General features: G+C 40.8%; 1 protein-coding gene across 1 annotated transcript in view; it reads left to right on the plus strand.

Moving 5' to 3' along the window:
• The window catches only part of cica (capicua transcriptional repressor a), a 56,436-nt gene that overhangs the window by 12,486 nt on the left and 24,053 nt on the right, over positions 1 to 19,897 (plus strand). Inside the window, 2 exon segments of the mRNA XM_080443094.1 lie at positions 8,633 to 8,764; positions 14,503 to 14,656. Of these exon segments, the coding sequence (XP_080299220.1) occupies positions 8,633 to 8,764; positions 14,503 to 14,656 (286 nt within the window).

Below are 19,897 nucleotides of genomic sequence, written 5' to 3' on the forward strand. Positions count from 1 at the left end.
TGTGTGTGTGTGTGTGTGTGTGTGTGTGTGTGTGTGTGTGTGTGTGTGTGTGTGTGTGTGTGTGTGTGTGTGTGTGTGTGTGTGTGTGTGTGTGTGTGTGTGTGTGTGTGTTTCTTTGTATGCAAGGGCTGTCATTGATTGTGTGCTTTGTTTGTATTCCTATATGTGTGTATGTTTAGGGGATTCACCGAATGTGTGTATCCATGTCTGTGGATAGCGGTGGTGGAAAGTAACTACGTACATTTACTCAAGTAAAATGTTGAGTTACTTTTAGTTTACTGGAGTATTTCAATACTTGTGCTTCTACCCCCTACATCTCAGAGACAAATATTGTACTTTTTACTCTACTACAATTATTTGAAAACGTACTTATTACTTATAATTTTTATTGTTATTACAGAACATACATTAACCACTTCAGTCCTATTTAAACTTCGGCTATTTGAAAATAGCTGATCTACAAGATCTCACAAGTTGTGCAAGATGTTACTTTAGAGAGAGTTGTGTTTGCACTGCATTGAATTATTTTGTAGGGGCGATACTGATGACGTTTGTGTGCGTGTGTGGGTGCATGCTAAAGATGTCAGTGGTTAGCCGGTTAGCCACGAAAAGAAAAAAAGATCTGAATATGCTTATTGCAGGGGTTGACACTAAGGTCTCAGAGGCACTTAACCATCGGGGAAGTATAGGTCATGTTCTACTTGCCCAAAGGTCATGCCCACTTGCCCGAAAAGTAAATCGTGATAGGAAAAAAAAGGATTTTAACTTTACTTGCGAATTCTGGGGCTGTGAGATATGGACATACCTCAATATTTATGCAAAATATCTCAATAGCTATACAATATGACTTATTTTAAATCCACAGATTTAAAATAGATTTAAATTCCACAGACATCTTAAAAAGATTTAAATTCCACAGACATCTTGTGTTGTGTTTATAGCAAACTAGAGACAGTTGCTTCCCCACTCAAACGCACCGGCCCGTCGGGCAACCTGAAAGCCAACTCCACCTGCCCGAATGTTTTATTTACTTGCCACGGGCAGTCGGGCAACCGTTAGTGTCAACCCCTGCTTATTGGTTTATTTGCATTCTTTTTCACAATGATGTTTGGTTAACTGATGGGAGAGATGTCATTATTTGAAACACATTTGGGCAGGTGCAGTAACTTAGAAGAGTAGTTTCAGACGCACAGCTGGTTTTCCTGCATTTCCAGTACATCTAGCCTAATTTATGCTCCGTCGCGTGATGGTGTCACAAAGTATAAATTGGGCTTAACGCTGCTAGCTGACCAGAGTAAATGAGAGCGCATCACAAAAAAACTAGCTTGACTGAAAAACTACGGTTAGCCACAAAATGAAATGCTTTAAAGTGTAACTCAGTTTGGGATAATTTCACAAGTTGTGTGTACATTTGCAAAATGGTGCTCTAATACATCGGCAGCACATGCAACATGATACAGTTTATATCCAGCTGTGTAGGCTACTGCATTTTACTAGCCGTGTAGACACAATTTAGGCTATTATTATTATTATTATTGAAAGGAGCCTTATATAAATAGCATTCTTGATAAATGGTCATTCTGCGAACAACACGTTTTTCATTTCTGGCTGGGTATGTGGGTCATAACCATATATTTCAGCCTCACTAAAAGTTAATTAACCGGATAAAGATGTGGACTAACCGGTTGCAAAACGTATTCCCGTCCCATCTCTAGTGCATGTGTGTGTGTGTGTGTGTGCAGTGGTAGAAGAAGTACTCAAATTTTAGACATAGTCCGTTACAAGTACAAGTTCGGTATTAACAATTTACTTGAGTCAAAGTACAAAAGTATTGGCATCAAAATGTACCAAAAGTAGAAAGTACTCATTATGCAGAAGGTCCTATTTCACACATTTTCAAATGCATAAAATGTACAGTATAAAAACCTTTAGAAAATAGCTGATCTACAAGCTCACAATGCATCGCAATGCAACACATTGTGAGCTTGTAGATCTGCTATTTTCAAATGGCCGAAATGTATATGTAAGGCTGAAGTGGGTAATGTATGTGTTGTAATGATAATCCAAATCTACAAAGTAACTAGTAACTAAAGTTTTCTAATAATTGTAGTGGAATAATAGTACAATATTTGCCTCTGAGGTGTAATGGAGTAGAAGTAAAAGTACAGAAAATTGGAAATACTCCAGTAAAGTAAAAAATACTTCAAAATCGTACTTAAGTACAGAACTTGAGTAAATGTACTTAGTTACTTTACACCACTGCGTGTGTGTGATAATTGTGTGCTAAAGTTCTCGCTGAAACTTTAAAAGGGTTAGAGTATTGACATGTCTAGACATGCAAGGCTGATAGAACAAAAGAGAGGGGGCAATGAGGACATTCACAATTTCACATACACATACACATTGAGCCGTGTACTCACTCACACACATGCGCACACTGCGTGCACGCACGCACACCCACACACACACATCACGCACACGCCGCACACCCACACACACTCGGTTAAATGTAGCAGACAATCAACAACCTCAGACAGGGCACCAAGGGCAGCTCGGGCGTGATGTGAATGTTTCTCGTCCTCTCAATAGAAAAAAAAGGGGGGAGTAATCGTATTGCCAGCGTGTTGTCATGGATACGGTGTCTCGCTCTGTAGAATTAGTGCAGTAAAGTGTTCAGGTCTAGGCTGATTACAGGAGGAGCGCTCCTTCACTCTCTATCTCTCTCTCTCTGTCTCTCTGTCGAAAGCACACACACACACACACACACACGCACACGCACACACACACACACACACACACACACACACACACACACACACACACACACACACACACACACACACACACACACAGATTCACACTACATAAGTACGTAAACCCACATTCACAGGCATCCCCTACACATGTACTTTAGAGATGTTTCCACTTATAGACACCCTGAACCACACACATACATACAGTATATACGGTACATCAACACATCCAACGGCTCTCCCTCTACACACGCAAAGAAATGTACACACACACACACACACACACACACACACACACACACACACACGCACGCACGCACGCACGCACGCACGCACGCACGCACGCACGCACGCACGCACGCACGCACGCACACACGCACACACATCTCCTTAACACTTTTCCCAGCCACATGCCTGTGCAGTGTAAGCGATTGTTCTGCTTTCATACATATTTTAAAACACCTCGGGAGACACAAAGAGCGCAGAAACAAACAAAATAAAGGCGTCAGGCAGGAGAAGAGCGCCCGTGGCTGTGATACGGTCCTCCTCCCTCATTCGCCCGCAAAACACAGCTTCATTAGCATCAGCAGTTATATTGGTGCTGTTTTTTCCACTTGCATCCGCAAAGGTTCTGTGAGGACTGCGAGTGTAAGGTTACGGCGCCGATGTACTGTAGCTGCTGTGCGAGTTTCACACTTTGCTTATTTCTTTGCATGTTTTTGGAGCCGTGTTGCAGCACTTTAAGTAACAATTTAAAGCAGCCATTTAACTATAACCCCATTAAAACCGGGAAAGCATCTGTGTCATTTTAGATTTTATCTATATATATATGTAGCATATTGGTTGGCTATTCAAAAATAGCAGATACACAAGCTTATACCACGCCACTTCGTGCCGCGCTATGAGCTTGTAGATCTGCTATTTTTTTTTAATCTTGAAAAAAAATGCAAATCTTTGAGTATATATATTTTTTTAAGCGAATATTTTTTTAACTCAAATCTTCTGGGGGTCCCCGGTACAACATATTTTGAGATGGGGGTCGGCGGCCAAATACATATCATTTTGGGGGTCCTTGACGTGAAAAACGTTTGAGCACCACTGATATAGCAACATATGTTTTTCAGAAAACTGTTACGATTTAGAAGAAATTTGTAGAATCAGAATTGGTCTTAATGGGTTAAATAATACATGTAACAACAGTGAGGAAACATTATACTGCGTCACCGTGAAGGGAGTTTCTGAATATTAGCAAAGATGCAACACTATTTAGGCGTAACGTGTACTGTATGCCAGTGGTTCTCAAACTTCTCGGGCCGTGACCCCACAAATATTTGAACTGGGGACCCCCCACCCTGACAGGCAATTGGAATGTAGGAACTGAGGCATTCAATTTAGTTTGACTCGGTTCCACAGATAAATATTGTGAAAATAGCTGATTTTTACCAGCTTGCAAAGCTGGTCTTAGAAGAGACTGAGCAACTACTCAACATGTGTTCGACATGTTCTCGACATATTCTCGACATGTTTTCGATCATTGGCTGTCCTTTAAGCCAATGGGGAGCCACTAGCAGTGTTGCCAGATTCTGAGAGAGGAACCAGATCTATGAAAACAATCCGCACACACACACACACACACACACACACACACACACACACACACACACACACACACACACACACACACACACACACACACACACACACACACACACACACACACACACACACACACACACACACACACACACACACACACACACACACAGAAAAAAGAAAGCCAGCTGGTATATGCCTTGTTTTTTTGGCTCTTTCTAATATTATTTGACAATTTGGACAATGTTTGACCAGTTTTTATAGTATAGTTTGTTTATTACTTTTGATGCAGTAATGGTCTTTTTCTTTTCTTTGCGTATTAAAAAGGTCATCTAGGGACCCCCCCCCCTAAAAAAAAACCTCGGGCGTCCCGACCCACAGGTTGAGAACCACTGCCGTATATGCTGCCTTTTGGCGACCTGAATTTCCTTCGCAGGATCAATAAAGATCTTATCTTATGCACAGTCACAGTAAGGAGCACCTCCTCAGATGCTATGGAAGTAATAATAAACATAAAGAAGGATATAATCAACAACAATAATGTCTCGGTGACCTTGGCGCAGAAACGTATTGACATCTTTACAGAGTTTCACAGTACATGCTGTACTGACACACTCGGTACAAGGACGAGAGACTTGGACAGAGAGAGAGAGACAGTGCAGGGCCATTACTACTACAGACCGGTACATACTGTCCATGCAATGTGTTTTTACTAGATATTTAGCCCACGCTCATCTCATCCAGGGTGACTTCTTCCAGTGAGTACAATGAGATAGAGAGAGCTGTGCCAGAGTCGATATATTCTAATGCTTAGGTCTGCAGCCCCAGCAGCAGCTAGGACAAGCCGAGCTCTCGCTCGAATCTCGATATCCATATGAAACGAGCACTGGGGCAGCCTGTGAATGGCTTGCTATAAATACACAGTTTAAATACTTAAATATCAGCGTGCTGCGTGACACAGTGCTGCTGCTGCTGCTGCTGCTGCTGCAGAACAGAGGTCACTGTCAGTTTATATAGTGTAAACCAGTGGTTCTCAACCTGTAGGTCCCCACATGATTTTGGGGGGGTCCCCAGGTGACAGTAGAGTGACAATATAACGACTTTTAAGACCATTTTAATACAATTTTTTTTTATTACCATTACTGCATCAAAAGTAATCAACAAACTAGACTATAAAAACTGGTCAAACATTGGCCAAATAGTCAAATAATATATAAGCAATAATTATGATAATAGTTGATCTACAAGCTCACAGCGCCTCATGTTGCGAGGCGTTGTGAGCTTGTAGTTCTGCTATTTTTTACAATATTTACCTGTGGAACCAAATCAAACAAAATGTAATGCCTCAACTCCTACAATTCCAAGTGGCTTGTCAGGGAGGGGGTCCCCAGTTCACGTATGATTATTTTGGGGGGTCGCAGCCTGTAAAGCTGCTTTTGTGGTTGTGTGTTATTCTCTCGCTATGAACAGCTTTATTTCAGAAAAAGGCGATATGTGTAGTTTACAGTTCCATAGTTCTGTTAAAAGTGTTTTAATTTGATCAAACACACACAGTACAGCAAAGAAATCAGTTATAAAATGCTGGCATGGTCACAGTTGACGATTAATTGTCACTCAAATAATTGTGATTAACCATTTAATTGTGTGTTTGGCATTGAACACTCACTGGAACATATGAATACAAATTGAATCTCTGTTTGCCTTTTAGGCTTTGTTATAAAGAATTGCACTGGGCAGATATGTCAAATAACTTAAATATACAAATAAATTATTCACATAATTTAATAATTGTATACATGTAAAAAATAGCAGAAATAGCTGATTACAGCTTACAACGCGTCACGAATATTTCAGCTTTTTTAATATTTGAAAATGTGTGAACATTTTTCTAAATGAAACGATTATGACGATTATGCAAAAATATTTGCGATCGATTATGCAAAAATATTTGCGATTATCTCAAATAATTGCGATTAGACGATTATGTAAAAATTGTGACAGGCCTAATGGTCACGGTGTCAAACATTTGAAACATTAGTAAAAGAAAGACTTAAAACGTCTTATTTGCACTATTTTTAACCGTGTGTCTTTAGTGATTGTGCTTAATTAAGCCACTGTACTAAAGTAATGAAGTTGAAAATCAAATGAATAAATAAGTCTTTAACTCTTTCACTGCCAAGAGTATTTTCATAAAGTACTCCCCCAGTGCCAGAAATTTGCGTTTTTTTTAATTTTTTGATTTTGTAATTTTTCATTCAAATAAATGATCTGATTGGGGTTTTAAACCCATAATACAGTTCTACCAGTAGAGAGCAACAAATCGACACATTGATGATCTCGCTGGCTCACTCGCCCCCTCCCAAACAGGCTGACGTCATATCCGGTCCTAACCGGATGTTGACATTTTTGACATTCGTTGATCGGGCTAAATTACGATGCGATACACGACTACGATGACTGATCGTCACCCAGACAAAAGAGAGTAGACGTGGACCTCTCCGTTCGCTTTTTATACCGTGTGAAAAACCGTGACTTTCCCTATTCTGGCCGAAAATCACCGGAGAAAAACAACGTGACCCGGAATTTTTTTTTTTTTTTTACATCCGGCTCCGGGTGAGTCTGAAGGAGTCAGGAAGCGAAAGTGATCATGAAAAATAATCAGAATAGCGCGACCACAGTCAAAAGTAAAAACTCGGGATTTCTCGTGCTGGCACTGAGGGTACTCGGGAAAAACTCGGGATATGTCGGGGCGTGGCACTGAGAGAGTTAATGAAAATATATCCTAATTATATGCTGGTTGTTTTTCTTTTTATATCAAGGCTTGCATTGAAAGGTGAACCCTTTTTGTGCATACTGTAGGTTAAGCCAACCAAATGTACCCTGTCTTTCAGGCTCCTAACACCAACTTGCCTACAGCCTTTTTAATCAGCATGCTATACACACACACACACACACACACACACACACACACACACACACACACACACACACACACACACACAAACACACACACACACACACACACACACACACACACACACACACACACACACACACACACACACACACACACACACACACACACACACACACACACACACACACACACACACACACACACACACACACACACCCCCACACACACACACACACACACACACACACACACACACACACACACACACACAAACACACACACATAGAACAGGATAAAAGGGGGGAAACGAGAACATGTCTATTAGCTTAATGCAAAATTGTGCCGTTGACGAAGTTGAACTGAATTGACACTGACATAAATCTGTCATTGGTATAAGTACTGTATATGCTCATCACACTGGTGAAGTCGTGCAATTTAGTGCACAGTTCATATTACAGAGTGTGCTGTGGCAGTACTAGTAGTCTTTTCCCTGGAACCCCAGGGGGTCCTTGAGGGGGTTCCAAGGGATCCCCAGGAATATTATATAGTTGATGTAATTTAGCATGAAAATCAGTTAAACCACTTTAACCCTACGTTATACTTCGCCCTATTAAAAAATAGCCAACCTACAAGCTCACAACGCATCACACTGCGACGTGTTGTGAGCTTGTAGATATGCTATTTTGAAACATTTTTGAAAATGAAGAATTTAAAGAAATAATGTGCTGAGCTGCTGGCCCCAGATAATATCTGCACTGGGATCTCTGAGAGTGAATGAGTGAACATACTGTATGTACAGTAGTACAGACTATATGTTGTACTATATGTGTGTGTGCGTGTGTGTGTGTGTGTGTGTGCGTGTGTGCGTGTGTGCGTGTGCGTGTGTGTCTAGACTGCAGTCTGTAGCCTGTAGCCTGGAGTGTCTTAAATAACTTGTTTTCTCATCATATCACATCACACGACCCTTCAACTCTGCTTTAGGGGATGCTGTGTGTGTGTGCGTGTGTGTGTGTGTGTGTGTGTGTGTGTGTGTGTGTGTGTGTGTGTGTGTGTGTGTGTGTGGGTGTGGGTGGGTGTGGGTGTGGGTGGTGAGGTCTATAGCCGACTCAAAGATCTTCCATCATGGTTTGTGGCATTTTACTGTCTCTTATAGAATTATGTTATTTTTTACTTTATCATTGATTGGTCGCATTTGTACCTGCTCTCTCAAATGACAAACCAAATTCACCTCTCCTGCAATCCCACCACTACTCAGATGCATTTAGCACACAAACATTATTATTCTTTTGCATCTCTGTCTCAACTCCCTCCCTTTCTTTCTTTCCGTCTCTCTCTCCCTCCCTCTCTCCTTCTCTCTGCCCTCCTACAGTTTGGACCAACGTGGAGCCTCGGTCGGTGCCAGTGTTCCCTTGGCATTCATTGGTCCCTTTCCTGGAGCCCAGCCAACCAGGAGCGCCTGCCCAGCCTGCTGATGGCCAACAGCTTGTCAATCAGAGCAAAGGTAAGCTCCTTGCCCCGCCCCTTTTTCTTCTTCTTCCCCTCTGGAAATCTGACATCATGACCGCTTCGTGCCACACGCTGAAAAGGAGGGCGTCACTAACCTGAAATGTTAACTACCTGAGTCACTCTTCATTGTTATAGTATTTATCGTCACTGTCTGGTGGAAACCTGGTATGGTCCAACACTGTTACCTTTCAGAAAATGTGAAGGAAAAAAAAAACTGTATTCCAATGGCTCCAATGTAGTTATTGTTTTAGTCACAAGCTCATTTTCATTGGTTCAATATTGTTAACACCCTCTGACACACTTAACCACTTTAACTTTCACTTGAAAGAAAAAAAAGAAAAGACAGCCGATCCACAAGCTCACAACGTGTCGATGTATTATGAGCTTGTAGATATATTATTTTTGCTAATTTTGTGTGACATTGTAGTATGACTAAGTGTAGGGCATTAGTTTACGACGAAAAACATAAAAAAGTTGAAATATGGAGATACTGGGTTTCTGCCCAACAGCAACGATATTCAGTACACCATGCCGAGTGCAACAGAAAGTACCATCTGTTCCTTACTGATTTCACCGCTTAACCGCTCTTAAACCTGGCATCCCTATTTTGGGCATGTCAGTATAATTGAAAAGGAATAGCAGGTTTAAGTGTAAATAAGGCTTAAGTGGGTAAATTCACTTCAGTCATGAAGAGAATATGTAAATGGCTGTGGGGGGGGGGGGAGCTGGCTGTTTGGAATTCCGAGCCCAATGACAACATATCACACTGGACCACAGTCTATAAATCATGGTGTAAATTAGGACCCTCTGAATCGTCGTTATTTGTTGCCCCATTCAGGCACCCCTCAGCTGTGGACGTGCTGAACAATTACCTTTTCATTGAGTGCATAACACCGACCAGCTCCTAACATACAGCGAGTGAACGTGAGGCCAGAACACGTGACAAAGTGTTCCGATATGTGCTGTTCGCTGTTGTCGTGGTGGCCATATCCCCCCAGTTTACCCCTCAGTCGTAAGTCCCTGTCACTGCTAACCCCTACAGCTGGTCACGTGGGAGGGTGTCTAGACATAGACAACCACATGTCTCCTCCGATAGACAGGTCGCCAGCCGCTTCTTTTCACCTGACAGTGAGGAGTTTCACCGGGAGAAGTGAGGACGTAATGCATGTGAACAGGCGCCTTGTTGTTTGTCGGAGCGCCCAGCCATGCCGGCTGTACCACGGAGGATTCAAACCCCTAGTCTCTGCGGTGGTGGGCAGGGACTTTACCCCCTGCGCCATCCAGATGCGCCCCCTTGACTGCCATTTTGACTAAGTTCCTGAAATGAATGTCCCAACCTGTATTGGGCCAGCTTTAGCGCCACAGTGTGTGTGGTCTGACACCATTTTTACGCCCCTCCATAACGGAATAATAATATAGTGGAAACCTTTTATAGTGATCATTTATGTCTGGGTCAAATTGATCACAATAAGCGGATGATTATTGTAACCCCATTCTTTATCTTTGTCTTTATTTCTCATGCAGATTACAATCTACCGTAATTAACATTTGTTTACATTTGTAAGTATTTATGTAATTATTTTTAAAGTAACGAAACGGACAGCTTCGGCCATTACTTGGCCGGTCCTCAAGTCATTCATTTGTGACACTTCAGCAGCCTCCCTGACCGGTGCAGTTTCTTAACCCATTTAAACCGGGAACGCATCTGTGTAACCACTTAAACCATTATTTTATACTTTGGCTATTCAAAAAATAGCTGATATACAAGCTCATAGCGCAGCACCGAGTGCCACGCTATGAGCTTGTATATCTGCTATTTTTGAAAAATGTATTTGTGCAAATCTTTGAATATATATATTTTTAAAGCGAACATTTTTAACTCCAATCCTTGCTCCTGGGGGTCCCTGGAACAAAATGTTTTGAGTTGGGGGATCGGCGGCCAAATACATGTAATTTTGGGTGGTCCTTGACATGAAAAAGTTTGAGAACCACTGATATAGTAACGTAAGTTTTTCAGAAAACTGTTAGGATTTAGAAGACATTTTGTAGAATCGGAACCTCAGGTCTTAATGGGTTAAAACATAGTCTTCTCTCTCTTTTTAAATTGCTCAAACCAACCTATGGAAACCTTGAAATTGTCCTCTCCCAGGCTCCCTGCCAATTCCTCTGCCTTTTCCCTCAGCAAGGGACCCACTCAAGAAGCCATTACGTGACCGGGCATTATCAGTCCACTTGACGAGGGCGGCCTCAACCACATTCGTCTTCATCACTAGCAGCCATGACTGTTTCTCATTGTTTGTGTAGACCAAGGGTTTCCCAAACTTTTCAGGCCGCGACCCCCCAAAATAATCATATTTGAACTGGTGACCCCCCACCCTGACAAGCACTTGGAATTGTAGGAGTTGAGTTACATCTAGTTTGACTCTGTTCCATTGATAAATATTGTGAAAATGGCCGAACTGCAAGCTCACAATGCGAGGCATTGTGATCTTGTAGATCGGCTATTTTAACACACACACACAGACACACACACAGGCACACGCACGCACGCACACACACACACACACACACACACACACACACACACACACACACACACACACACACACACACACACACACACACACACACACACACACAACAGGATAAAAGGGGGGAAGCGAGAGCATGCCTATTAGCTTAATGCAAAATTGTCCTGTTGACAAAGTTGAACTGAACTGACACTGACATAAATCTGTCATTGGTATAAGGATATGCTCATCACACTAATGGTGAAGTCATGCAATTTAGTGCACACACTGCACAGTTCATATTACAGAGTGTGCTGTGGCAGTACTAGTAGTCTTTGCCCTGGTGTGTGTAAACATTTACTTTTATTATAATTTGGCTAATGTTTGACAATTTTTTATAGTATAGTTTGTTGACTTTTGACGTAGTAATGGTCTCATTACTAGTTAATTGTTTTTATTTTAGAGGGTATTAAAAGGGTCTTTAAAGTCCTTAAATTATCACTTTAGGAAAGTGCAGAAGATACCCTGAATACAGGGTAGACTACTAAGGGCAGGTACACACTGCAGGAGATTTGGTCCGATATTGCTGTCGCCGACATTTTTTGGCGCTCGCCGACAAAACCTCCCGATCTGACACAGATCGGCCTTTGATCGGCGAGCTAATGCTCGCTGTGTGTGAAAGGCTCCGCGAGACGATATGGCCGCGATTATCCGCTCTGCGACGGCTTTCCGACCGTTTTCAGATAACTACCATGTTAGATATTCAGCTATGTCGCCGACTAGACATCTCACAGTATCATACAGTATGAAAGGGGTCTGTGAGGAGATCAGCGCCACAGCCAATGAGAGCACATTACAGCCACCGTGGCTATGGAAGGTCCACAACAAACAGATCTCCCGCATAGTTACTGTCCAGTCCTGTATTAAGTTAAACATTATTATAAAACAGAATGAGAGTGAGCGAGCGTGCTCGAAGGGGGCTGTTTATTTGAGACTATTGCACAGAGATAGAGAGAGAGACAGACACACAGAGAGCGAGCGATCTGTATGTATGTGTGTGTGTGTGTGTGTGTGTGTGTGTGTGTGTGTGTGTGTATGTCTTTGTCTGTGAGTGTTGCCAGATTTTGCGAGAGAAATAAGCAACCAGGTTTGTGAAAACAAGCCCAACAAGCGACTATGCATGAAGCCTATATACAAATACATTGGATACTTGAAAATAGACGATCTACAAGCTCACGTTGTAGATAGGTTTTTTTTAAAGAAGAAATCTTGGGGGGGGGAATGAAATATTTTCCAAATCCACGCAGATCTTGTATGGGGGTCTATGGCACAATATATTTTCAGAAGGGGGAGGTCTGCGCCTCTGCGGACAAATATTGATTTGGGGGTCCTTGCCATGAACATTTTTGAGAACTGGTTCAAAGAACATTAGGAAACAAGGCCAAAAAAGCAACTACACTTTCAAGCAACTTTACAGAAAAACAATCCGAAATTCGCTTATAATAAGCGGACATGGCAACTCTGTCACTGACTGCTTCTGCGCACTTGACGTGCGAGAGAGTGAGAGAGAGTGAGAGAGGGAGAGGGAGAGAGAGAGGGAGATCGAGGGGCATATCACGGGATACGTCGATTAAAATGAATTGGAATAAACACAAATGTATGTATTGGGTCTGACTCTGGAGATAGCATCCTAGTGAACTATCCTACAGTGTGTAATCCCTGGTCGGGGATCAATCTATAGTGTGAAAACCACAACGATATATGACAGCCGATTTCAAGAAATAAACTCCTGCAGTGTGTAATGCTTAACGATCAGATGACCCCCCGACCACTTAAAGGTCTTGCAGTCTGTACCTGCCTTAATAAGGTAGCCTGAGGAACACCATGTTTTGCTGTTACTACACTCTCGTCAGCCCGTTATTGACAGTTTGTCATCAGCTTCGTGGAGACTCAATTTGTTAGAGTTGTTCCGATACCGATACCAGTATCTGAAAAGCTGCCGATACGACCTAAAAAGCTGGTATCGGTATTGGCGAGTAGCCTATGGCAGTCTATGCCGATCTGATACCACGTCATTTATCACATGATGATATTTCATTTTCAGTACAGTAATATATATATTTTGTTATCAATTGTTTTTATTCATCACATCACAACAGCAATACAATTATGCCAGTATACATAGATGCATCATGAATTTTAAAAAAAGAAACAAAAACAAGACACATACACAACTTAAAAACAACACAACAAAGGATCAAGGAAAGAAAATAATAAGCAAACCCACCCACCCAACGATGCCACGAACAGCAAGAGCCAAACACCATGCATAGATGTGCAAAGTTATACCACTGTGTAAGGACAGCCTAAATCAAGCCCTTAAGCTTATCTGCAATGCTAGACCATACGGTAACGTTTCTCTCGCTTGCTCCATGTAATCTCGCCGATGACAGTTCTACAGTAGATATACTATATCTAAAAAGGTATTGGCGAAATGTTAATGTATGAGGAGGTTTCCACCTCGTAGCCACCATCTTCTTTGCTGCTGTTAATCCAATTTACAGTAATATATTGAATGCTTCAGTTGATGTTGCACGACTGTTTTATACTCTTACTGTACTATTTACATTATTATTTTACTAACTTGTAGCTGCACTTGAACAATTATTAATGGGATTTGTATTTATTCCTAGATCAGTGGTTCCCAAACTTTTTAATTTCAAGGACCCCCATAACTCTGAGAGTTTACAAATGGAACCAAATGGACCCTTCACTCTCAGAGTTACAGACCTATAAGGGTCCATTTATACACTCTCAGAGTTACAGACCTCTAAGGGTCCATTTGGAACCCCCTCAAAGAACCCTGAGGGTCCCTGGACTACACTTTGAGAACCACTGTCCTAGATTTTTCTTTAAATTACACACTGTTATCGGATCGGTACTCGGTATCGAGGTTCACTTTCATGTTTGAAAGTGAAATATACCTTTAACTTTTTCTCCCATATGTTGTCATGCATCAAAATAACCAAAATGAGCACTGTAAGCAGACTACTTTTCTGTATTGTAATTTGTATTGGAATGATTCTATCCCAAGCTTTTTGATCGATATAAGCGGTTGATCACTGTTCTCTTTTCCATTTCCTGAAAAGTGCTGGTTTTGGACATACAAGATTTCTGCCCGACAATAACGGATATCTACTATTTTATCAATTTTTTGTTCCAGAGCCTCGTTGTGGTGTAGCCCTGGTGAGTGAAGGGCGAACTGGCCAATCGGACATGGAGCGTGGATCTCCATCACGCCCGCCCCCAAACAATGACAATCCTCCTACAGAAAGGGGCGGAGCTGACAGCGAAACAGAGAGTGACACAGACGACCCGTAAGTTATAAACATGTTTTCTACTAGGTTATTTATTTGGACCCTAGACCAGGGGTCTTCAACGTTTTTCCAAGCCAAGGACCCCTTAGCTGAGAGAGACATGAAGCAGCCAGGGACCCCCACTACGTATTGAATAAAATTGTGTTGCATATTAAACTTTTTCACAGATAGCTTCATAGTCTCAATGTTGTGTAAATTAATGTTTTTTATTTTTATTTTTACACACTATCTTTTCTCATGTTCATGTGTATTTTTAGACATATAACCACTTAAACCCTCAATACTTAGTAAGCTTTGTAGTAACTCTGAGGACCCCTTGTTGAAGACCCATGCCCTAGTCCATATGTCTTGACAACTGGTACTTTGTTTTCTCACGTGGTATTGTATGTGATGCAGTGACAGGGTGATTTAACCCTGTCTGTATGCCTGTCTGTATTTCTCATATAATGATAATACAGAACTTGAATAGCATAAAATAGAAGTAATGCATTCACGTATGCATTTTTTTTTTGTCAAGCAAGTACAGCGCAGTGATTTATCTGTATTCCATTATTCATGAATGAACTCATTGGCTTATTAAAGTGGGACAGCGCAAAGTCAACAGCCTTTGTTACCGTCGGTAATGCAGCAGTGGAATTATAATACAACGACTTCATGCAAAGAGTTCTGCTGCAAATATTTCCAACACCTTATAAAAACAGGTGTCCAATTTTTTTTTTTTTTAATGGTGGATAATTTATCTTTTTTTCAACATTTTCAATCTATGGAAGATTTGATTAATTCACCACCATCTATCAGTAAACAAGGCTGTTTATATAGTCGTCCTATACATTTGGAGATTGGAGACGTTCATTCGATTTGATGTCAGTCTTATACAGTTCATGGGTACAGGGGAAGGTGGACAATGGACTGCATTTATACAGCGATTTTTTCCAAAGTGCTTTATAATGTATTTCACATTCACCCATTCACACATGCATTCACACACCGATAGCGGAGGAAACCATTCAAGGCACGGTTTCGATGTATTGAGTACAAAGGACCCCAATGGAAACAAGCCACAGTGCTTTCTTGGGTTTAAAATCCTCTTAACATACCTTGTATTGAACTGTGCTTCCCTGTGCTTGTCTTTGCAAACTCTTAATAAAGTATTCAATCAATCAATTCCCTAACTGCTCATAGGGAGCAGTTAGGGGTTCAGTGTCTTGCTCAAGAACACTTCGACACTTAGCCAGGAGGAGCCGGGAATAAAACTTGGAACCTTTAGGATTCCAAGGAGGCCGCTCTATCAACTGAGCCACTGCCGCCCCTGACACTGACAGGGTTGGTGGTTCCATTCCTTGTGCTAGACACAGGGAATGGCTGTAAGCCAATAAAGGCATATAGCTATAAAAGCACAGATTGGACATAAGCACCCTTACTTCCGGCCTGATGGCCTTAAATATACCACCATATAACTAACGCATCTTCATATTGAACAAACGCATCACAGAGGAAGCCATGGATTAATTATTACGTTCTCCATGTTTGACATGGAAGCACAGCGTTGCTATGAATGGAAGTGACACTTCTATACATTTATCTACAGTATATGATGTAAGTCACGGTTAACAGAGAGAAACACTGGCCTGTATACATACATTATATATACAGTATATATATATATCTTCTCTGTCAGGTGTAAACCTCATATCTCCAAAACTGTTCCTTTTCAGGATTCAAATAAAAAAATAGCAAAAGTAGCAGATCTACAAGCTCAAAATGCGTCGCTTCGCGTCGCGTTTCGCGTCGCGTTTCGAGCCGTGTTTTGAGCTTGCGGATCTGCTACTTTTGATGCTTCTGTGTGACACTGTAGTATGATAAAGTAGGGCGTTAATTTACGAAAAAACACTACAAGGTAAAATATGGAGGTAAGAGGTTTCTTCCCGACAGCAACTATATATATATATATATATATATATATATATATATTCCCCATTGAGCTCAGTGTTTGGTTAGTTATTACAGCCACTCTATTCCCAGGAAATGTCCTCTATAAAATGTAGGCCTAAGCATAAACTCTCTACCTTATATGGGTAGTCCCTTACAAGAGCCAGGAGGAGATAACAGTAATACCCATTCAAGACACAGTGTCTGACGTCTGGCTAAGCTTTCTCTTTTTCTCTCTCCTTTTCTTGTTACAAAAAGATAACCAGAATACTTTATATTTGAATAGGCCCCACTGCTTGTGGCGTGATCGGCAACTTTATCATAAGTAGTATAGGTTGTTTAACACCAGAGTTTAGATTTAACTAGGGCATGGCTCTGAGTCTAAGGAAGTATGAGCATAAGTATACTTACATAACTTGTAGCACAGCTAATGTTCCGATTACTGTTGTACTACGACTTTATTGTGATGCTATTGGGAACTGTTTTGTATAATGTACTGAAGTGCAATCTCCAAATTCAACTTAGAACTCAATAAGTGCTGTCTGCTGTGGAACTGTCTACTTAACCCATTCAATCCGGCAACGCATCTGTGTCATTTTAGATTTGAGTTATAACCATTATCTTATACTTTGGCCATTCAGAAATAGCGGATCTGCAAGCTCATAGTGCCGCGCTACTAGCTTTTATATCTGCTATTTATGACCATTTGTGCAAATCTTTGAATACATATACAACATTTTTAACTCAAATCTTTGCTCCTGGAGGTCCCTGGAACCAAATATTTTACAAATATATATTCAAAGATTTGCACACGTTTTCCACGATTTTTAAAAAAATAGCAGATCTACAAGCTCTCGGTGCAGCGCTATCAGCTTGTATTTCTGCTATTTTTGACCAGCCGAAGAAATCTAATATGACACAGATGCGTTCCCGGGTTGAATGGGTTAACATAGTTTAAGTCTGTGTTGCTCCGCCACATTCATTCCGCACACCATTAAAAAAACATTGTGGTCGAAGCACCGCGGTTTCTGCGCTGACTCTCTGCAAATGTAATAAATTGAAAAGGCAAATATAGTGCATGCTGTTGCCCCAAGAGTTCGCTTTCCCTTGGAACCCTATAGAATTCTCAGCATTCAGATTATGAGTGCAGCTGGTTTGCATCTGTTGTTGCACTAAAATACGTAACTGTAGTTTGTATTGTAAAGGCTCCACAAGAGCATCTGTTCAGTCTTGTCTCTCCAGCGCTCACTTGCTCTCTCTCTCTCTTTGCCTCCTTGTCTGCGTCTACCTCGCTCTGTCCCTCCCTGACTCTCTCCCTCACTTTCGTTCTTAAAAAAAAAAGAGATGTATTTGTGGCATTTTGTTAAAGGGCAAGACCACTTTGGTAGAGGTTTGGGTTGTGTACTGTAGTTTTACCTTGCCATAATGTAACTCCAAAGGTGGACAAGAATAATTGCTCCATTGGTGAGAAATTGCTAATTCTAAATATACTCCTCATTGACTTACATTGTACGGTGAAACAGCTCTCAAAGTCACTCTTGTAGCCCGTAAACGAACACAAACAAAGTTGATTCAGACAATATAGAACATATAGACTAAAATATGACTAAAACTGAATGAAAATGTGTTCAAAAGACTATGACTAAAACCAAATCAAAATTTGTTGTCAAAATTAACACTGGCACAGAGATTGTGCTCTCATTCCCCCCCAAATGGTTGTTTCAGTGTGACTCAGACTGACACTGTTATGGTGTCTAGGCTGACACTGTGGTTCTTCAGTGCATGCTCTCAGGGTCACAGCTGACTGTATGAAAATACATTCAGCAGAACGAGAGACCGAGAGAAAAAGTGATAGTAGTGTTGTATTGATGTGTGCTACAGTATATGGCTTGGTAACAGACTATTCTCTTTCAGCACAGAGGTTTAGACTTTAAACACTTTAACCGTGGCATCCCAATTTGAACCCCTGTATATTTATTTACATTTATTTATTTTCTTCATTTCAGTACATTTATCATCGAAGTATACACAGACTAACCAATCCATACACACAGAAAAATAATGTCATGATTGTATCATTTTCCTCTCAAGTTACTATTAAATATATCATACATTTATGTTGGTCTAACTAACTATAGTCCATAACATCTCTATCAGTCTTCCTGGGGTTTCATTATAAGGAACACACTTAAAGGGATACTTCACTTTAGGGCCGGGGACACATTTAAAAAATATATTAAAAATAAATGAAAAAAGTTATGGAAAATTCATGGCCCCCTCACGCATTAGTAGGACACTCTAATGCGTGAGGGGGCCATGAATTTTCCATAACTTTTTTCATTTATTTTTAATATATTTTTTAAATGTGTCCCCGGCCCGAAAGTGAAGTATCCCTTTAATAAAAGGAAATCCTTAAATGTAACACATACAAAATAAATGAAAGCCTCTCTTTGAAAATCAACCACTGTTGTTGTGTTCCTGTATTAGGTTTTGTGTTGATTTGATGTGAGTACATAGAGTACATGACTCAGAGTCAAGGCAAATGCTATCCTCAAGTGAATTAACATTCCTCCTCTTCTTGTAACTTTATCCTTGTCTTCTGTAGCAAAACTGTCCATGAGAAAGATGAATTAGAAAAGTCTAAAGACAGCCTTGACTGTTTATGGCAGGCAGACTTTCAAGGTTTTTTGACAAGGCGTCAGGACGTGCCTGTTCCTGTTTTACAGCTATGCTGTGTTGTGTGTACATTCACAGTACTGATGGGTTTGCTTGACCTGCGTAGTTCTGATGAAAATGTGGTAATTATTTTTACATCCCTCTGCTATAGCCAGCGATGTAGCAGAGGGTAAAGATACCTAAATTTAGCCTACATGTTTTATTGGTAAAATAGTTTATCCACCTCCACATCAGTTGTTCGCACAACTTTAAACACAGTTGGGTAGCTTTTCATCAACCTTCACTCAACAGGGTGCCTGACCACAGAATGGAAAATTGTAAACGTTGACTTTCATTTAACATTTCCATACGACTGTACTACTTTCACTTTATAAATATTTTGGTCTGAAGTATTTGTCATATCCCAACAAAAATGGTCATAGAGAAGTGTACTTAAAAGCAGGGTCATTTGATTATTTTGTATTTAAATATTATCTTCCAGTACTTTTTGTGTCTGTCACTATGTCTTTGCACCAAAGGCACCAAGACAAATTCACTGAACCTATTATCAATGATTGATAATGACTTTAAGTGTGAGAACCATTGTTGTGTGGAACATCCTCTCCTTTAGGTTTCACATAGTAAACAATCTCTTCT

The sequence above is a fragment of the Gymnoscopelus braueri genome, assembly GCF_963280865.1.
Source record: "Gymnoscopelus braueri genome assembly, chromosome: 11".
Taxonomy (NCBI): domain Eukaryota; kingdom Metazoa; phylum Chordata; class Actinopteri; order Myctophiformes; family Myctophidae; genus Gymnoscopelus; species Gymnoscopelus braueri.